We start from the raw sequence: 19,774 nt of genomic DNA, 5'->3' as shown, positions 1-19,774 counted from the left end.
CTGAGGCAGGCATATCACCTAAGGTCAGAAGTTTGAGACCAGCCTGGCCAACATGACAAAACCCCATCTCTACCAAAAATACAAAAATTAAACGAGTATGATAGCTCATGCTTGTAGTCGCAGCTGCTCAGGAGGCTGAGACAGGAGGTCTCTTGGAGTTGGCTGGAGGTCTACTCCAGACACTGTTTGCCTGGGAATCACCAGCAGAAGCTGCAGAACAACAAATATTGCTGCCTGATCCTTCCTCTGGAAGCATCTGCCCCCAGAGGGGCAGCCACCTATGTGAGGTGTCTGTCGGCCCCTACTGGGAGGTGTCTCCCAGTTAGGCTACACAGGGGTCAGGGACCCACTCGAAGAGGCAGTCTGTCCATTCTCAGAGCTCAAATGCTGTGCTTGGAGAACCCACTGCTCTCTTCAGAGCTGTCAGACAGGGACATTTAAGTCTGCAGAAGTTGTCTGCTGCCTTTTGTTCAGCTATGCCCTGCCCACAAAGGTGGAATCTAGAGGCAGTAGGCCTTGTTGAGCTGTGCTGGGCTTCGCCCAGTTCAAGCTTCCCAGCCACTTTGTTTACCTACTGAAGCCTCAGCAATGGCAGATGCCCCTCCCCTAACCAGGCTGCCGCCTCGCAGTTTGATCTCAGATTGCTGCGCCAGCAGTGAGCAAGGCTCTGTGGGTGTAGGACCCGCTGAGCCAGGCACAGGAGAGAATCTCCTTGTCTGCCAGTTGCTGAGACCTTGGGAAAAGCGCAGTATTTGGGTGGGAGTGTCCCGTTTTTCCAGGTACTCTGTCACAGCTTCCCTTGGCTAGGAAAGGGAAATCCCCTGACCCCTTGCGCTTCCCAGGTGAGGCAACGCCCTGCCCTGCTTCAGCTCGCCCTCCTTGGGCTGCACCCACTGTCCAACCAGTCCCAGTGAGATGAACCAGATACCTCAATTGGAAATGCAGAAATCACTCGTTTCCTGCATTAATCATGCTGGTAGCTGCAGACTAGAGCTGTTCCTATTCAGCCATCTTGGAACGTGCCCCCCTCCTTTTCTTTTCTCTTTTTTTTTTTTTTTTTTTTTTTTTTTTTTTTAGAGAGGGTCTCATTGTGGCCCAGGCTGGAGTGAAGTGGCATGATCATAGCTCACTGCAGCCTTGAACTTCTGGACTCAAGTGATCTTCTCACTTCAGCCTCCCAAGCAGCTGGGACTACAGGCACGTGCTACCATGCCCAGCTAATTTTTAAATTTTTGTAGAGTCAGGGTCTCACTGTGCTGCCCAGGCTATTCTCTAACTCCTGGCCTCAAGCCGTACCCTCACCTTCCCTCCAAAAGTGCTGGGATCACAGGCATGAGCCACCATACCTGGCCTTTAGTTCTTCATTTTTATTTTTATTTATTCAGTTACTCACAATCATGAGGAGATAATCAACAATGGATTGCTAAGCCCGAAGTAAATCCTATATGTTAATTATTATCATTACTTCCTAACAGCTTTTCACATTCATTACTGCTTTTCACAATTTGCCACATCTTTAGGAAAAATCAGCATGTCAAACCTGGTATAGGGGTCTTTAGGTGTTGAGTATATTAACAAGCTAAATCTCCAACTCTCATGAATACTGATAAGCTGTCAGCAATGCTAGGACAAAAAGAGTGTGGGAATGTGTTATATTAATATTTTTATCTAAGCAATAGATCCCAGAGTGCTCTTTGATGGAGTTACAGGAAAGCAAACTGACACTCAGGTGACAGAAAATAGCAGTTTGCTTTCCTACTACAATTAGTCCTTGGTTCTTAACTCCTAAGATTGGAGCTGTTATATTTTGTTCTAACAGACATCTCTCTGTTTCCAAAACTCTTAAAATCTCATATGAAAAGAAGAATGTCCTTGAACTCTGAATAATGTTGGGCCTTCTAAATCTTAGAGAAGTATGTAACACAAGACTAGGGTTTTTTGATGTTATTGAAAGCAGAAATTGGATGTATTAAGAACTTCTGCTTGCTGAAGAGTCATCTAAAAAGGAAAATGTGAAATTTTTAGCAATTTCATGTAGAAACATTAACTTCATAGATTGGTTAGAATATTAAATAGCAGTTAATTCTGCCAGAGTTTAAGTCTTGTTCATATTGATCAAGGTCTGAAGGAAAGATAACCAACAAGTTTTATGTAATTTAAAATGCTCTCTGAGTTGATGGAAAGCAGTTCGTATAGGCTCTGGAACGTAATAAGTGCTGTGTAAATGTTTGCCATTATAAATGATAGAATATGGATTGTTCTTTAACCATCTAGAGAATTTTTCTAAGTAAAGAAAATGGCCCGTTTAGGCCTTATTTGCTTTGGAACTGAATTATTATTTCCCACTTTCTCCATCTCTCAATACCTAATGACATACATTTAAACTGGTTTAAAAAAAAAAAAAAGTAAATGGACTGGATTTACTCAAGATTATTCCCTCCACAAGGGGAATGTGATTAACTTAGAGGTAGATGCCCCCATTCTATTCCAAATTCCCAAGCATTCAGAAAAGTTAAAGTCAGGGTACTGGAGGACTTTTTAAAACAAACTGAGCTGATGATCTGCTGTTTTGTTCTAAGGATCTAATCATCATCATTGATTGATATTGAGGTGTTTCAATATTTTAAGTTATGTTTCCTTGTTTAAAATAAAGAAACTGTAGGTCAATATTTAATTACCTTCTTATCTAATGAGGAAAGATTCCCTAGAATATAAGCCAATGAAAGAAGTTGTAGTCTGGTCATGGTACCTCACACCTGTAATCCCAGCACTTTGGGAGGCTGAGGCGGGTGGATCACCCAATGTCAAGAGTTCGAGACCAGCCTGACCAACATAGTAAAACCCTGTCTTTACGAAAAATACACAAATTAGCCAGGCATGGTGGCATGCACCTGTAATCCCAGCTACTTGGGAGGCTGAGGCAGGAGAATCACTTGATCCCAGGAGATGGAGGTTGCAGTGATGAGCCGAGATTGCGCCACCGCACTCCAGCCTGGGCAACAGAGCGAGACTCTTTCTCAAAAAAAACAAGTTGTGAAGAAAAAGTTTCACAGGCCAGGCGCCAGTGGCTCACGCCTGTAATCCCAACACATTGGGAAGCCAAGGCAGGAGGATGACCTGAGGTCAGGAGTTCAAGACCAGTCTGGCCAACATAGTGAAACCTCATCTCTACTAAAAAATGCAAAAATTAGCTGGGCATGGTAGCACAGACCTGTAATTCCAGCTACTCAGGAGGCTGAGGCAGGAGAATCACTTGAACACGGTAGGCAAAGGTTGCAGAAAGCCAAGATCACATCACTGCACTCCAGTCTGGGTGATTCTCCATCTCAAAAAAAAAAGAAAAAGAAAAAGAAAAAGATCCACACATTTGACTACAATAAAGATTTTAAATTTCCACACATATAACAGACCTAAACAATATTAACAGATGGGCAAACTGAGTAATATGGTTTGGATATTCGTCCTCTACAAATCTCATGTTGAAGTGTGACCCCCAATGTTGGAGGCTGGGCCTAGTGGGAGGTGTTTGGGTCCTGGGAGTGGATCCCTCGTGAATGGCTTGGTGCCGCCCCCATAGTAATGAATGAGTTCTTGCTCTCGTAGTTCACATGAGAGCTGGTTTTTTAAAACAACTTGGAACCTTCCCCCTCTCTCTTCTTCACTCTCACCATGTGATATGCCTGCTCCTGCTTCTGCTTCAACTTCCACCATCCCTGTAAACTCCCTGAAGCCCTCACCAGAAGCAGAGGCTGGCATCATGCTTCCCCTACAGCCTGCAGAACCAAAATAAACCTCTTTTCTTTGTGAATTACCCAGCTTCAGGTATTCCTTTATAGCAATGCAAATGGGCTGATACACTGGGCAAAAAAAATTGGCAGGCATGGTGGCTCACGCCTGTAATCCCAGCACATTGGGAGGCCAAAGTGGGAGGATCACTTGGGGCCAGGAGTTTGAGACTATCTTGGGCAACAGAGGAAAACCCCGTCTCTATAAAATGAAAATTTAGTTTTTATATTTATTTGTATTAAAATTTTTAAAAACATACCTGGGCATGGTGGCACATGCCTGTAGTCCTAGCTACTCGGGGGGCTGAGGTGGGAGGATTGCTTGAGCCAAGGAAGTTGAGGCTGCAGTAAGCGTTGATCACACCATTGTGCTGCAGCCTGGGTGACAGAGTGAGACCCTGTCTCAAATTAAAAAAAAAAGCAATACGTTAACAAAAAACAAATATTTTTAATCTTAAGCTAATGAGACAAATATCAACATTGCTATTTTTAAAAATAGACAAAGAACATAAAAAATTCACAGAGGAAGAAATATAAATGAGCACTACATATATTAGAAAAATGGTCAACCTAGTAATCAAAGAAATACTAATTAAAATGAGTTGTCACTTTTCCTGTAGCAAAAAATTTTTATTATGTTTGATTTTGTTAAGGATCCTAAGAAATGTATATTATCATATATACTAGTGGGATTACAAATTGATACATCTTTCTGGAAATTAATTTGGCAAAATACATCGGAAGCATTAAATAGTTTATCTCTACCATTTTTAGACCCAAGAGACTGGCAAAAAATAAAAACTGACAATACTAAGTGCTGCTGATGATGCAAAGCAGTGGGCATTCTTATACATAGCAGATAAAAAGTGTTAGTGTGATTATTTTGCAAAATGATTGGGCATTATCTTGAAAAGCCAGCAGTTCCACGTCCAGGTATACACCCTAGTCCCAGAACTCTTGTTCTTCTTTCACCAGCGCACTTACCTAAAAATGTTCATAACAGCATTGTTCATAATAGCAAACAGCTGACAATAATGGAGACGTCCATTTGTAGGAAAACTGATACATAGATAGTGGTAGAAGCTGGGCACAATGGCTTACACTCATAATCCCAGCACTTTGTGAGGCCAAGGTGGGAGGATCACTTGAGGCCAGGAATTTGAGACCAGCCTGGGCAAGATGGCGAAACCCCGTCTCTACTAAAAATGCAAAAATTAGCTGGCGTGGTGGTGCTCGCCTCAATCCCTGCTACTCAGGAGGCTGAGGCATGAGAATCACTTGAACCCAGGAGACAGAGGTTGCAGCGCGCCAAGATCACACCACTGCACTCCAGCCTGGGTGACAGACCAAGACTCCATCTCAAAGAATAGATGGATGGATACATGGATGGAGAGAGAGAGAGAGAGAGAGAAAGGTATATTTAAAGCAGTAGAAATCTATAACAGTAAAAATGAAAGAAGCACAGCTAAATGTTGTAACATGTAGGAATCCTTAAAATATAATGTGGATTAAAAAAATTGCAAAAGAATATATCCAGTGTGATACCATTTTATAAAGTGTGGAAGGAAGCAAAAGTAAACAGTATATTGTTTAGGAATACAAACTTCTGTTTTAAACTATTGAAAATAATAGGCCAGGCATGGTGGCTCACGCCTGTAATCCCAGCATTTTGGGAGGCTGAGGCAGGCGGATCACCTGAGGTCAGGAGTTCGTGACCAGCCTGCCAATGGAGTGAAACCCCATCTCTACTAAAAATACAAAAATTAGCCAGGTGTGGTGGCGCATGCCTGTAGTCCCAGCTACCGGGAGGCTGAGGCAGGAGAACTGCTTTTACCTGGAAGGTGGAGGTTGCAGTGAGGCCCGATGATGCCATTGCACTCCAGCCTGAGCAACAGAGCGAGACTCTATCTAAAAAAAAAAAATAATAATAATAATAATAATAATGTACTAGAAAAGGGAGGTAGGGCATGGGTTTCAAATGGAGTACTGGTGCTTCCTTTCTCAGGGTAAGAGGGAGGCTCGTGGTGTTTGTTTTATTACGCTTCATAACTTGTCTTATATGTAGTATTATGTATATGTCAAATATTTCACAATAAAATTTTAAAGAGCCCATAATTTATATTTCAAAATTTTGTTTCTAGGGATTAATTCCTAAAATAATGATGAAAAATTAAGTTCAGAAAAAGTTTATCGAGTGGTATTTATCATAGACAAAAAATGAAACAGCCTAGATGTCCAATGCCATTTTTTAAAATCTTGCCTTTTTCAAGAAGGCAAGAAGGGATTTCAGAAAGTCATAAAAAGTACAGTCAGTGAGACAAAAGTTAAAACTTTCTGAAAAATTAAAGTTAAAGAAGAAAGTAAAAGAAAGCCTAACTTTCTTTTAAGAAAAGTAAGGTTAGTATGAAAAGTGTACGTCATAATGTCTCCTATTCTAGAAGAGGCCCATAAACTTGACTGTAAGCTTTCCAGTAACCAGGATAAAAAGGAAAACATGATTCACATTGACTTTAAAATAAGAACATATCAACTGTTCTGATACCGAGACCAGTGAGAAATTTCTCTCCACATTAACTGTGTGGGCAAGTTATTTCACTTTTCTCTGTCTATGAAATAGAGTAATACTATTACCTGTTATATAGCATTGCGAGAATTATCAAAGGTTAGTTCCTAGGACAGCACCTGGCAAGTATAAGCACTCAGATATGTTACTGATTAGCCAGAATGAATGGCATTCTCAAGACTATCCTTATAGAAATCAGTATCATGGAAGTAGATATTAAGAGATAAATGTAAAGATATTCCTTGCCTTAGGTAGGAAACCTTCCCAACAATAGGACAGAAGTGTTGTGAATTTTCTTGTGTTTTGTCTGTGTTCATTCAATACATATTTATTGAGCTCTTCCTTTATGCCAGATTTTCTGTTTTATAATTATAGCAAGGGTACAGGTTATTAAGTTGGTGTTCTGCTTTAAGCAACTGTAAGTAGTTAAATCCTGAAGTCATTCTAATGTGTTGAATAATAAATAAAAATAATTGCTGCATTTATTGAATTTTTTTTTTTTTTTTTTTTTTTTTTTTTTTTGAGGCAGGGTCTTGCTCTGTCACCCAGGCTGGAGTACAGTGACACAATCTTGGCTCGCTGCAACCTCCACCTCCCAGCTTCAACTGATTCCCTTGCCCCAGCTTCCCGAGTAGCTGGGATTACAGGCGCACACCACCACATCCAGCTCATTTTTGTATTTTCAGCAGAGACAGGGTTTCACCATGTTGGCCAGGCTGGTCTCAAACTCCTGGCCTCAAGTGATCCTCCCACCTCGGCCTCCCAGAGTGCTGGGATTACAGGTGTGAGCCAGCCAGCATGCCTGGCCCATTTATTGAATGTTAACTGGGTGTCAAACTCTGTACTAATTTCTTTACATATATTATCCTGTTTAATCCTTATAACAACACTTTGAGGTCACAAATATTATCTTTATTTTTTGGTAAGAAGATTTGAACCCTCGGAACGGGTAAGCCGCTTCCTTGAAGTCACAGCCAGCAAGTATGGGTTCAGGTCAGAATTTGGATCCAGGCCTTCCTGATTGTAAAGTCCATATTCTTAGTCACTTCAGTATATTACCTTCTGTGGAATGAAACGAAAACATATCAAACCTTGAAACCTTTTGTTACAAATCTAAAATATTTTTCCTTGGTACCCTCAGTCAGATATTTCCTGATTGTTATTATCTTGTAATAAATTCATGCATTAATCTTATTATCTTCGTGGTTTTCACTGTCAGGCTGGAGGGTTAACCTTTTCCTTGTCTCACTGTTCTGATTGGTACTCATCAGTCAGTTGATTTGATCACCAACCTGAAATTTTTTCTTAAAAACCATTTTTAAATGGAAGGAGGCCAGGTACGATGGCTCACGTCTGTAATCCCAGCACTTTGGGAGGCCAAGGCGGGTGGATCACCTGAGGTCAGGAGTTCAAGACCAGCCTGGCCAACTTGTTGAAACCCCATCTCTACCAAAAATACAAAAAATTAGCCAGGCGTGGTGGCGAGCGCCAGTAATCCCAGACACTCAGGAGGTTCAGGCAGGGGAATTGCTTGAACCAGGAGGCGAAGGCTGCAGTGTAGATCGTGCCATTGCACTTCATCCTGGGCAACAAGAGCAAAACTCCATTTCAAAAATAAAATAAAACGGAAGGAATGTTTAGATTGGAAGTAGAAAGCTCTAGCAGTTGAGTTTGGTAATCTATAATCTTATGGGCCAAGACTCTAATGACTTGTTTTGGCCCCTGCTGAGGGCACTAAACTGTGTTGCCTCTGTTCTAGATTGTGAACCTTCTTCCTCAGTTTGCCAGCTAGTCAAAAGACAACCTTGTTAGTGTTCGCAATAGAGCTGCCTCTTTAAAGATCAAGAAAGTTCGGGCTCCTGGCAGTCTGACCTTGGCTCTTGAGTGTCCCTTGTCAGTTGCAGTAACATAGATTTCCATTCAAACTATGAAATGTGTATGTCATGCTCACTGGGTAGGTTTACAGTGAAGAACTTTGCCTGTGATCTTTTTCCTTTAGGTGGGCATAACATAGTTATTCTGAGACTCCTGATAGTAGTCGCAGTGGCATGGTTAGGACCTCAAAAGCTACATACTATCAGATTCAAAAACACAGATGTGTTCAGCTCAGCAGCTTGAGATCACTATGCAATCTTGCACTACACAGTTCAGAAGCCTATCAAGAAATTTATAATTCTTTTATATATATATATATTATATATTTTATATTTATATATTTATGTATATATATTTTTAGAGATTGGGTCTATAATGCTGAAGCTGGTCTTGAACTCTTGGGCTGAAGTGATCCACCCATGTCAGCCTCCCAAAGTGCTGGGATTACAGGCATGAGCCACTATACCTGGTCCCCAGAATTTATCATTCTGAAAACTTCTATGAGGATAGGATTTACTCTGGGGAATGGACAGAATCCCTTGAAAGATAACTATATGAAAGAGAAGAAGGCTGTTTACATTTGTTGGATACATTAACCTCAAAAGTCTTCAATAAATGAAGACCCACTTGCAGATACTGATTTCTTTTTCCTTTTACTATGCTTCTAACCTTACTTTTGGCCTTTGTTCATAATACATGTTTTCTTCCTTTCCTGGTTTCCCATTCTTAAGTAATTTCATCTAGATACGTGTAGACCATCTGTCCTTCCAAAATGACAAGGAACAGGGGTGCGAACAAGAGGCGCAGTGTGAACAGAAAGCCAGGAAAAACCTTGCAGTTTTTTGGCTCCTCTTTGCCTACCCTGCAGCCCCCTGGGGAACAACAGGGAAACAACAGCTTGTATCCATTTGAGAAAGTGGCAATGGCTGCCGAAGGGGAAATGTGAGGCGGTTAAGCTCTCTTCCTAGACACGGAAAAACAATGCAGATGGTGGGTGGTGTGCTGGAGTGCACACATGCTGTGCCTCAGAATCAAACACAGTGGAGGCTTTTTATTTTCATTGAAGTAGAACGTCAGAGGTTCCAACATTAGTGGAAAATAGGTTGGGTGAAGTAAAATATAAGCCAGCAATTTGAATTACTTCCACATACGCAATTAGAACTTTTCTACATTATGATAATTTTGTAATAACCTGTGTCTTTCCTCAGAAGATCCTCCCACGACCTTGAGGATTGATTACATGCATATGGCACTCCAGGAGTGCACCCACAGGATTGTCCCAGCTTAAGATAGCAGTTGAGTATCCCTTATCCAAAATGCTTGGGACCAGCAGTGTTTCAGATTTTGGAACATTTGCGTTACACTTACTGGTTGAGCATCATTAATCCAAAAATCCAAAATTCAGGCCGGGTACTGTGGCTCACGCCTGTAATTGCAGCACTGTGGGAGGCCTTAGGTGGGCAGATAGCTTGAGCTCAAGGGTTCAAGAACAGCCCAGGCAACATAGGATACCCCCATCTCTACAAAAGATACAAAAATTAGCCAGGCATGGTAGTGCACGCCTATAGTCCCAGCTACTCAGAAGGCTAAGATGGGAAGATCACTTGAGCCCAGGAGGTCGAGGCTGCAGTGAGCCATGATTGTGCCACTGCACTCCAGCCTGGGTGATGGTTCAAGACCCTGTCTGGAAAAAAAAAAAAAAATCCAGAATGCTCCAATAAACATTTCCCTTTTGCATGATCTTTGAGCATCGTGTTGGTGCTCAAGAAATTTTGGATTTGGGGCCAGGTGCAGTGGCTCACACCTGTAATCTCAGCACTTTGGGAGGCCAAGGCAGGCGGATCACCTGAGGTCAGGAGTCTGAGGCCAGCCTGGCCAACATATACTGAAACCTTGTCTCTACTAAAACTACAAAAATTATCTGGGCATGGTGGCACATGCCTGTAGTCCTAGCTACTTGGGAAACTGAGGCAGGAGAATACTTGAACCCAGGAGGCAGAAGTTGTAGGGAGCCAAGATCATGCCACTGCACTCCAGCTTGGGCAACAGAGCAAGATTCTGTCGCTCAACAACAAAAATAGTTTTGGATTTTGAAGCATTTCAGATTTGGGGTTTTTGGATTAGCAGTATTTAACCCTGCATACACTTGACCCCTACAGCCACATGATATCTAGCTATTGCCCTTGAAAATCTAACCCTAATGAAGGTCCTTAAGATACTACCTTCAGACTTCCCCAGCCTTAGCGTAGTAGGTCTTCAGTTAATAAATTTTGAACAAATAGGACATTAGTTCAAGTCTGTTTCCATTAGCAGTTTTGCGTGTAAAGGAAAACAGATCTCCATGGCTCCCTCCAGCCATGTTTAAGACCTCAGAAATAAGGGGGGTCCTGCCTCAGAAAGAGCCTAAAAACCTAGAAGGAGAGGTGCTGCCCAAAATCAAATTGCAGAGCTGAAGTAGTAAGCTTCGAAGCAGCCATATGACTTGGACAAGTGGAAGTTGATTGTTTTTAAGCCCTTTCAGATTCCAGTCACTTAAAAATAATCATAATAGAGCCCATTACCAAAAGACAAGTCTGAGTTTTCAAAGAACATTAGTAAAAATGGTAATCTGAGCATTGGAATTGTTGCTTGGGCGTCTCTGCTGGAAATTGACCTTACTGTCTGAAACAAAACAGAGGCGAGGCCTTGTGCCCCTATAGAGAACAGAAAATAAAGGCCTTTTGTAAGCCTTGAGCAAGCTGCAGCTGCTGCCAGTGTCACAAACAAGAAACTTTTCGGCCATGAATCTATCTGGTGAGATAAAGCTGAAAATTCATCTAATTCCAACACATGGGATTGCCCCACAGCTGTGAAACCTTCCACGTAAGGGTAGAATGAACACTCTAAATCATTCAAGTCTGTCCCGGAGAGCAGGGAGCACAGCCTTGTTTCACAAGCGTTGAAGAAGCTCATAGGTGAACTTTTACCCAGGTCTCACTGAAATCTGATTTAAACATTGCAGAAAGTATGCCCATTTAGAAAATGGTGTCAGTCCTCCACTTTGTTTCAGGATAGTAAACTGAGTCATAAGTCACACTTAAATTGAATCCTGAAAACTTTTGGTATTGTCAAAAATTAATCAGCTCTGTAGAATGATGGTGTGACAAACATCAAATATTCAGTGGCATTGCTGAAAAAGAGGCTTTCACCTAATAATTGATGATGTTGATTTCTTTGGACATAGTTTTGTGTCTCATTTAAATGTGACTAAGCCCCATGGCTGTATAAGTTTATCCAAAACAACACAGTGCTATGCTACAGGAAGCGAATGTACTCAGAAGTAGGAAATGGTATGGTGTTGAGAAATAGTCTTTGGACCCAAATAGGGCTGAATTCAAATCCCAGCTCTGTCACAGGTAGCTGCATGTTACCTCAGTTTTCTCATCTGCAGAGTGGAGCTAACAATAGGTGCTCCAGAGGCTGTTATAGTGACTGTAGGCACAGTGACTCATACCTGTATCCCAGCACTTTAGGAGGCCAAGGCAGGCAGACTGCTTGAGCCCAGAAGTTCAAGACCAGTCTGGCAACATAACGAGAACCCCATCTCTATTTACAAAAAAAATTTTTAAAGTCATTAAAAAAAAGAACATGGGCCGGGCGCAGTGGCTCAAGCCCGTAATCCCAGCACTTTGGGAGGCCGAGACGGGCGGATCACGAGGTCAGGAGATCGAATCCATCCTGGCTAACACGGTGAAACCCCGTCTCTACTAAAAAATACAAAAAACTAGCCGGGCGAGGTGGCGGGCGCCTGTAGTCCCAGCTACGTGGGAGGCTGAGGCAGGAGAATGGCGTGAACCCAGGAGGCGGAGCTTGCAGTGAGCTGAGATCCGGCCACTGCACTCCAGCCTGGGCGACAGAGCGAGACTCCATCTCAAAAAAAATAAGTAAATAAATAAAAAATAAATAAATAAATAAATAAAAGAACATATGGGTGAAATACCTGGACCATAGTACATACTCAGTAAATGGTCGCTGTTAGGCCAGGCATGGTGGTTCATGCCTGTAATCCCAGCACTTTGGGAAGCCGAGGCCAGTGGATCACCTGAGGTCAGGAGTTCAAGACCAGCCTGGCCAACATGGTGAAACCCTATCTCTCCTAAAAATACAAAAATTAGCCAGGCATGGTGGTGCATGCCTGAAATCCCAGCTACTCGGGAGGCTGAGACAGGAGAATCGCTTGAACCTGGGAGGTGGAGGTTGCAGTGAGCCAAGATTGCGCCATTGCACTCCAACCTGGGTGATGAGTGAAACTCCATCTTAAAAAAAAAAAGAGGGGCGGGGAGGAGGGGGAATGGTCACTGTTACAGGTTTATACAAAAGTAATTGTGTTAAAATACAGTTCTATGTCTTGCTCATTGACACAGTCTCACCACTGAGGAAACAAATTTAGGTCTCTATCAACTTACTGAGCTAACTGAAGAAATGAGAACTGAAAGAGAAATTCACTCTTAACTTTCTTATTTCGCGTCTCATATGTAAGTCCTATCTCTATCAATGTCCTGACATTTTATTGGTATTTTGGGGAAACTTGAAAATATATTACTCTTCTTTAAAATTATACTCTCAGACCTTTATGAATTTTTTAGAAGCGTAATCAATATTATTATCTTTAAAACAAAATTAGGAATGCTTCTGTTCACAAGATACAGGATATCAGGACATTGCTGAGTCTGGATCTGTTCAGTAAACGCTATCAATCTGTTCCATTAACCATAGACATCCCAAGGCTAGGAATACCTAACTTCCTGGGAATGCAGCCCAGCAAGTCCCAGCCTCATTTTTCCTAGCCCTTACTCAAGATGCTCAAAATGCTGTTGCTCTGGTTTGACTGTCTCTGACAATAGTAAGTGGCAGATCTGGGATAAGAACCTAGAGCTTCTGTTTCTTAGTTTCTGCAGATCTTACTGAGAATTGTAGCTCAAAACTATAATCCCAGTCATCAGCTATTTTCTGCCATCAAACACAGCTGATCATTCCATGTTCCGTGTCAAGATACTTTCCACTGACCCCAGGAACACTCTTTCTGTTTCCCTCCCAGTTTGAACGCCATGACCCTGTGGATGGGAGAATTACTGAGAGGCAGTTTGGTGGCATGCTACTTGCCTACAGTGGGGTGCAGTCCAAGAAGCTGACCGCCATGCAGAGGCAGCTCAAGAAGCACTTCAAAGAAGGAAAGGTAGGTAGCTTTGGCTAGAGGAAGAAAAGAAACTGTGGGAATGTATGCTTATTATTTAATATGAAGGTACTAACATAATGATGAGAGTATTTCATGAACCAATGATTACACCTAATTCATTTCTGGTACCTAAGGTCCAAAGGGAGAAAAGAAATAAGCAGTGGGTGAGGAAGAGGAGAGCGTCCAGAATCACCCCAGGTTTCTTGTTTAGGAAAGGGTGGCACCAACTGAAATTGAGAATTTTAAAAGAGAGACTGGTTTAGATGGGAAAATAAAGAGTTCAGTCATGGACATCTTAAATTTAAGATGCCTGTGGACTATCCAAGCAGAGATGGTCAGCAGGCGGCTGCATATTCACGTTACCCTAGAGATCTGAGATAGGTTTGGGAATCATCAACACATGTTACATTACAACCATAAGAACAGATGAGATTGCCCAAGGAGGGTATTTTACAGAAAAGAACTATGGGCCAAGGACGGAAGCCAATGGGACACAAACATTCAAGCAGCTCAGGAAGCAAATCTAGAAGAAATGGTTAGAGAATACCTAAAGAAGCTGGGTGCCGTGGCTTACACCTATAATCCCAGCACTGTGGGAGGCCAAGGCAGGTGGATCACTTGAGGTCAAGAGTTCAAGACCAGCCTGGCCAACATGGTGAAACCACATCTCTACTAAAAATACAAAAATTAGGTGGACATGGCGGCACACATATATAATCCCAGCTACTCAGAAGCTGAGGCGCAAGAATCACTTGAAACCGGGTGACAGAGGTTGCAGTGAGCCAAGATTGTGCCATTGCACTCCAGCCTGGGCAACAGAGTGAGACTCCATCTCAAAAAAAAAGAAAAAGAGAATACCTAAAGAACCTAAAGAGAGTAGTGAAATCAAAGCCAAGGAAGTAGAGGGTTCAAGAACTGAGGGGTCTACCATGTCACATATAACAGCGAGGATCCAGTAAGGTAAAGGTGGTAACATCCATTGGTTTTGGTGAAATGGCAATAATTGGTGACCTTTGAGAGGGCTGTTTCATTAGAGTGGTCTAGTCAGAAGGCATATTCGGTGAAAATTACAGAAGCAGAGAAAGGAGAGAGGTGGAAAAGGAGGCTCTGGAAAGTGGGACATCACATAGGCAAATTCCAAGGCACTGTATTAGCCTACTTGGGCTACTGTAACAACATACCACAGACTGGGTGGCTTTAACAAGAGAAAGTTATTTTCTCACATTCCTGGAGGCTAGAAGCCTGTGATCAAGGTGCCAGCTGATTTAGTTTCTGATAAGAGCTCTTTTCCTGCCTTGCAGGTAGCTGCCTTTTCAATGTGTCCCCCACACAGCCTTTCCTCAGTATGTGTGCATGAAGAGAGAGAGAAATCTCTTTGTGTTTTTTCTTATAAGAACACTAATCCTAGCAGATTAGGGCCCCACCCTTGTGACCTCATTTAGCCTTGTTATTTCCTCTAAGGCCCCATCTCCAAATACAACCACATTGGGCACACTGGGGGTTAGGGAGGGCTTCAACATATGAATGGGGTGAGGGGTGGGGTCAGTCCATAACAAGCAGGAAAAACAAACCTGGCATGTGTGAAGAACTGAAAGGGGACAAGTTTGTACAGAAGGTTCTGAGCAAAAAGGAGAATGGCCTGAGCTGAGCTCAGAGAGGGATATGAGGAACAGAACATGCAAGACTTCATAAGAATGGAAGGAGTTTGGAGTTTACTCACAGTGCAATGGAACACCATTAAAGAGTTGTGAGTAGTGAAATGACCTGGTTATATCTACGTTTAAAGAGACAACTCTGGGTGTTTTATGGAAGATAGTTTGGAGAAGAGCAAGCATAGAAATAGAAAGATTGATTATAAGGCTATTGGAATTCAGGAGATGAGTTAGAGTTTGTTGAACAGCCTTGAGGTTGGAGACCATGGGTTTGTGGAACACTCTAGCAATGCTGCACTCTGGTACCCTTCAACACCAGCTGCACTTGGCACAAGGAAAGAAAAGGTGGTGGCTGCGCACAGTGGCTCATGCCTGTAATCCTAACACTTTGGGAGGTCAAGACACACAGATCACCTGAGGTCAGGAGTTCAAGACCACCCTGGCCAACATGGCAAAACCCCATCTCTACTAAAAGTACAAAAATTAGCCAGGCGTGGTGGTGGGCACCTATAATCCCAGCTACTTGGGAGGTTGAGGCAGGAAAATCACTTGGACCCCGGGGAAGGGGGGTTGCAGAGGAAGGGTGGAGGTTGCAGTGAACCAAAATCATACCACTTCACTCCAGCGTGGGAGAAAGAATGAAACTCCATCTCAAAAAAAAGAAAAAGAAAAAAAAAAGAAAAGATGATAGGACTGAGTCAGCATCTGAGAGTGAGATGAACAAATAGAAGCAGAGACCAGTTAAAAGGTCAGGCCTCATCGGGCACGGTGGCTCATACCTGTAATCCCAGCACTTTGGGAGGCCGAGGCGGGAGAATCAAAGTTCAAGACTTGCCACAATGTAAGATGTGTCTTTTATTTATTTATTTTTCTTTTTATTTAATTATTTTTTTTGAGACAGAGTTTCACTGTTATTGCCCAGGCTGGAATGCAATGGCGTGATCTCGGCTCATTGCAACCTCTACCTCCTGGGTTCAAGTGATTCTCCTGCCTAGAAGTTCTCCTGCCCAGAAGTTCAAGACCAGCTTGGGCAAAGTGGCGAAACCTTGTCTCCACAAAAAGTACAAAAACTAGCCAGGCATGGTGGCATGTGCCTGTAGTCCCACCTACTCAGGAGACTGAGGTGGGAGGATCACCTGAGCTTGGGGAGGTTGAAGCTGCAATTAGCTATAATCATGCTACTGCACTCCAGCCTGGGTGACAGAATGAGACCTTGCCTTAAAAAAATAAATAAAAATCGAGACCTCTAAGAGAACACACACACACAAACACACAAAGCAGTGCTAAGGCTAGAACCCAGATCTTCTCATTCCCAGCCCAGTACTCTTCCCACTGGACAATGGCTACCATCTGACCATGACCAAGAATCTAACCTGGCACTAAAAATATTCCATGAGAGATTGCCAAGTGTATTAGTCCATTCTCTTGCTGCTAATAAAGACATGCCGAGACTGGCTAATGTATAAAGGAAAGAGGTTTGATTTCATAGTTCAACATGGCTGGGGAGGCCTCACAATCATGGCGGAAGGCAAAGGAGAAGAAAAGACATGTCTTATGGCTGGGTGCGGTGGCTCACGCCTCTAATCCCAGCACTTTGGGAGGCCAAAGCGGGCGAATCACCTAAGTTCGGGAGTTGGAGACCAGCCTGAACAACATGGAGAAACCCGTCTCTACTAAAAATCCAAAAAATTAGCGCGGCATGGTGGTGCATGCCTGTAATCCCAGCTACTCAGGAGGCTGAGGCAGGAGAATCACTCAGGAGGTGGAGAATTACTCAGGAGGTGGAGGTTGTGGTGAGCCAAGTTCGTGCCATTGCACTCCAGCTTCAGCAGTAAGAGCAAAACTCCGTCTCAAAAAAAATAAAAAGGAAAAAAAATGAAAAGACACGTCTTACATTGTGGCAGGCAAGAACGAAAGCAGGTGCAGGGGAACTCCTTTTTATGAAACCATCAGATCTTCTGAGACTTACTCACTATCGCAAGAACAGCACAGAGAAGATCTACCCTCATGATTCAGTTATCTTCCACCAGGTCCCTTCCACAACACATGGGCATTATGGGAGCTACAATTCAAGATTTGGGTGGGGACACAGCCAAACCATATGACCAAGGTAGTGTGGCATGGTAGGCATGAAGATGGAAAACTTGAGATCAACTTCTGCCTCAGAGGTTTCCATAGTCATTAGACAAATCACTTAACCTTATTGGCCTCATGAATTGAGAGGCTTATCCTAGATGCTTGCTGTAAGGGCCCTTCTAGCTTTAAAGATTCAATAATTGAAAATAAGATAGAGGATTGCTAGTGCTTGTCCCAGTTTTCCTAGTTAGTCTTTGTGCAAGAAATCTTGTATGCATAGCATTGCCGCAACTTGGTGGAAAGCCCTTCTTATCAGCCAGACTTTTTCCTCCTTGTCTTGGATGTTGAAAAGTTGAAAGGACCTCTGAACTAGGCTGTGGGCTGCAAATGAGGGCAGGCTGGACTCCGGGAGGAAGTGTCAGCTTCTGTGAACTCAGTCCAGCCTTTTCCCACAGCAGGTGTTCTCTTGGCTGTGGGGAAAACTCATCATTAATGGAAAGTGACAGAGAAAAAACATTTATCTCCCATAGAGCACTTCTACACTACCCAGTACTTAGCTCATGTCTGTTGGAAATCGTAATTTCAAAAAACTGATTACGAATGTATAGGTGGATTTTTTAGCCCCTATGCTGGAAGTATAGTGTTTGCATTCAGACATGTTCCTTTATTTTGACCAGGCTTATTTTTAAAGGTTGGTCCAGATATTGATTTTACTTTAATTACCTATCATGATAGATGAATTCATATTTCGTTATGAATTTATACTTAAAAGCAATAAATTGGGCATTAGAGACATCTCCCTTGAAGGAACAGAGTATTTGAGCATTGACAGGAGTTAATTTAGGATCTGAAGACCTTGCAAAAGAGCTCTAAAATGAAAGGACAAATTTTGTCAGTTGATGAAAATCTGCAGTGTTAAATTACTTTTGGCCCAGAATTTCTAGCCTGTCTTAGCAACGAGATTAAGATTGATTGTCCTCTCATGTTGATTAAATAGTTTGTGAACATAGCAATTAACTAAAATGAGTGTCAATGAAGGGCCTTTGCTCCTAAGGTTACGAGTCCATCTCTCTAGGACCATTTCCTATAAGAGGGGAATCGCCATCTGCTTTTTAATTGCTTCTTTTATTCCACTTTGGATTTGTTAACATGAAAATCTAAGTTTTCATTTGGCTGACATTAATCAATTTCTGTGTGAGGTTCTGTATCAAGATATCAAACAAGACCTAAGAGATTGAAGGTCCTAGTGGTGGTATTAAATTTTTGCATATAGCCGGCGCAGTGGCTCAAGCCTGTAATCCCAGCACTTTGGGAGGCCGAGACGGGTGGATCATGAGGTCAGGAGATCGAGACCATCCTGGCTAACATGGTGAAACCCCGTCTCCACTAAAAAATACCAAAAACTAGCCGGGCGAGGTGGCGGACACCTGTAGTCCCAGCTACTCTGGAGGCTGAGGCAGGAGAATGGCGTGAACCCGGGAGGCGGAGCTTGCAGTGAGCTGAGATCCGGCCACTGCACTCCAGCCTGGGTGACACAGCAAGACTCCGTCTCAAAAAAAAAAAAAAATTTGCATATAAATTAATGACCGTGAAATGTTTCACAGCCTTTTTTCTCTTTCTTTCTAGCAGCCTTGTTAAATACTGTGCTTTTGAGAATATAGAGACAGAAAGAGAAGTTAATAACCCATTCAGAGTCTGGTCTAAAATACAAGGCTTCCTATTCCAGATCTTGTCTTTTCCATAAGAAAGTGCTTTTCTCCTAATCATACTGTTCCTCTAAAGCAGTGCTTCTCTACAATGGGATCACTTTAGGAATTTTTAAGGAGTGTGGTTGTTTGGACCCTCTTCAAATCAATTAAATCAGAGGCTCAGTAGGTGAGTCCGGGCATCAATGGTTTGGGGTTTTCTTAACCCTCTGCATGAGAAATTCCAGAAGTGTTTCTTAAAGGGTGATATGGTTTGGCTGTGTCCCCACCCAGATCTCATGTTGAATTGTAGTTCCCATCATCCTCATAAGTCCTGGGAGGGAACAGGTGGAGATAATTGAATCATGGGGCAGTTTCCCCCAGCCTGTTCTCATGACAGTGAGTTAGTTCTCATGAGATCTGATGGTTTTATAAAAGGCTTCCCCCTTCACCAGGTACTCATTCTTCTTCCTGCTGCCATGTGAAGAAGAATATGTTTGCTTCCCCTTCTACCATGACTGTAAGTTTCCTGAGGTATCCCTAGCCCTGCAAAACTGTGAGTCAATTAAACTTTTCCTTTATAAATTACCCAGTCTCAGGTATGTCTTTATGAACAGCAAAGAACAGACTAATACAAAGGGTTCCCAGGTAAATCTAGTGTGCAGCTAGGCTTGTGAGTCACTGCCCTAGAGATGCAATGCTCCATCAGTGTCCCTAGCTGTTTTATCCCTAAGTAATAGTTTGAAGAACTGGGGAACCTACCATGCTTGATGAAAATTACTCTATTGATGCTCTGAACAACCCCTATGTTTTTATTTAACAAAGAGTTTTCTGAGACTTCATAAATATAATTCACAGTGGTGATCCTCTATGAGTGGAGAAGCTACTAACTAATAACTTCTTAAGGATGAAATTGAATATTA

General features: G+C 42.5%; 1 protein-coding gene across 3 annotated transcripts in view; it reads left to right on the top strand.

Moving 5' to 3' along the window:
* The window catches only part of MICU1 (mitochondrial calcium uptake 1), a 255,950-nt gene that overhangs the window by 185,002 nt on the left and 51,174 nt on the right, over positions 1-19,774 (top strand). For all 3 annotated transcript variants that reach the window (XM_026455328.1, XM_026455329.1, XM_026455327.1), the window contains exon 9: positions 13,301-13,438. In XM_026455328.1, the coding sequence (XP_026311113.1) occupies positions 13,301-13,438 (138 nt within the window). The remainder of the gene's footprint in view (positions 1-13,300; positions 13,439-19,774) is intronic.

The sequence above is a fragment of the Piliocolobus tephrosceles genome, chromosome 9 (genome assembly GCF_002776525.5).
Source record: "Piliocolobus tephrosceles isolate RC106 chromosome 9, ASM277652v3, whole genome shotgun sequence".
NCBI classification, from domain to species: domain Eukaryota; kingdom Metazoa; phylum Chordata; class Mammalia; order Primates; family Cercopithecidae; genus Piliocolobus; species Piliocolobus tephrosceles.
The sequence above is the reverse complement of the archived record's forward strand: the minus strand, read 5'-3'. Positions and strand labels throughout refer to the sequence as shown.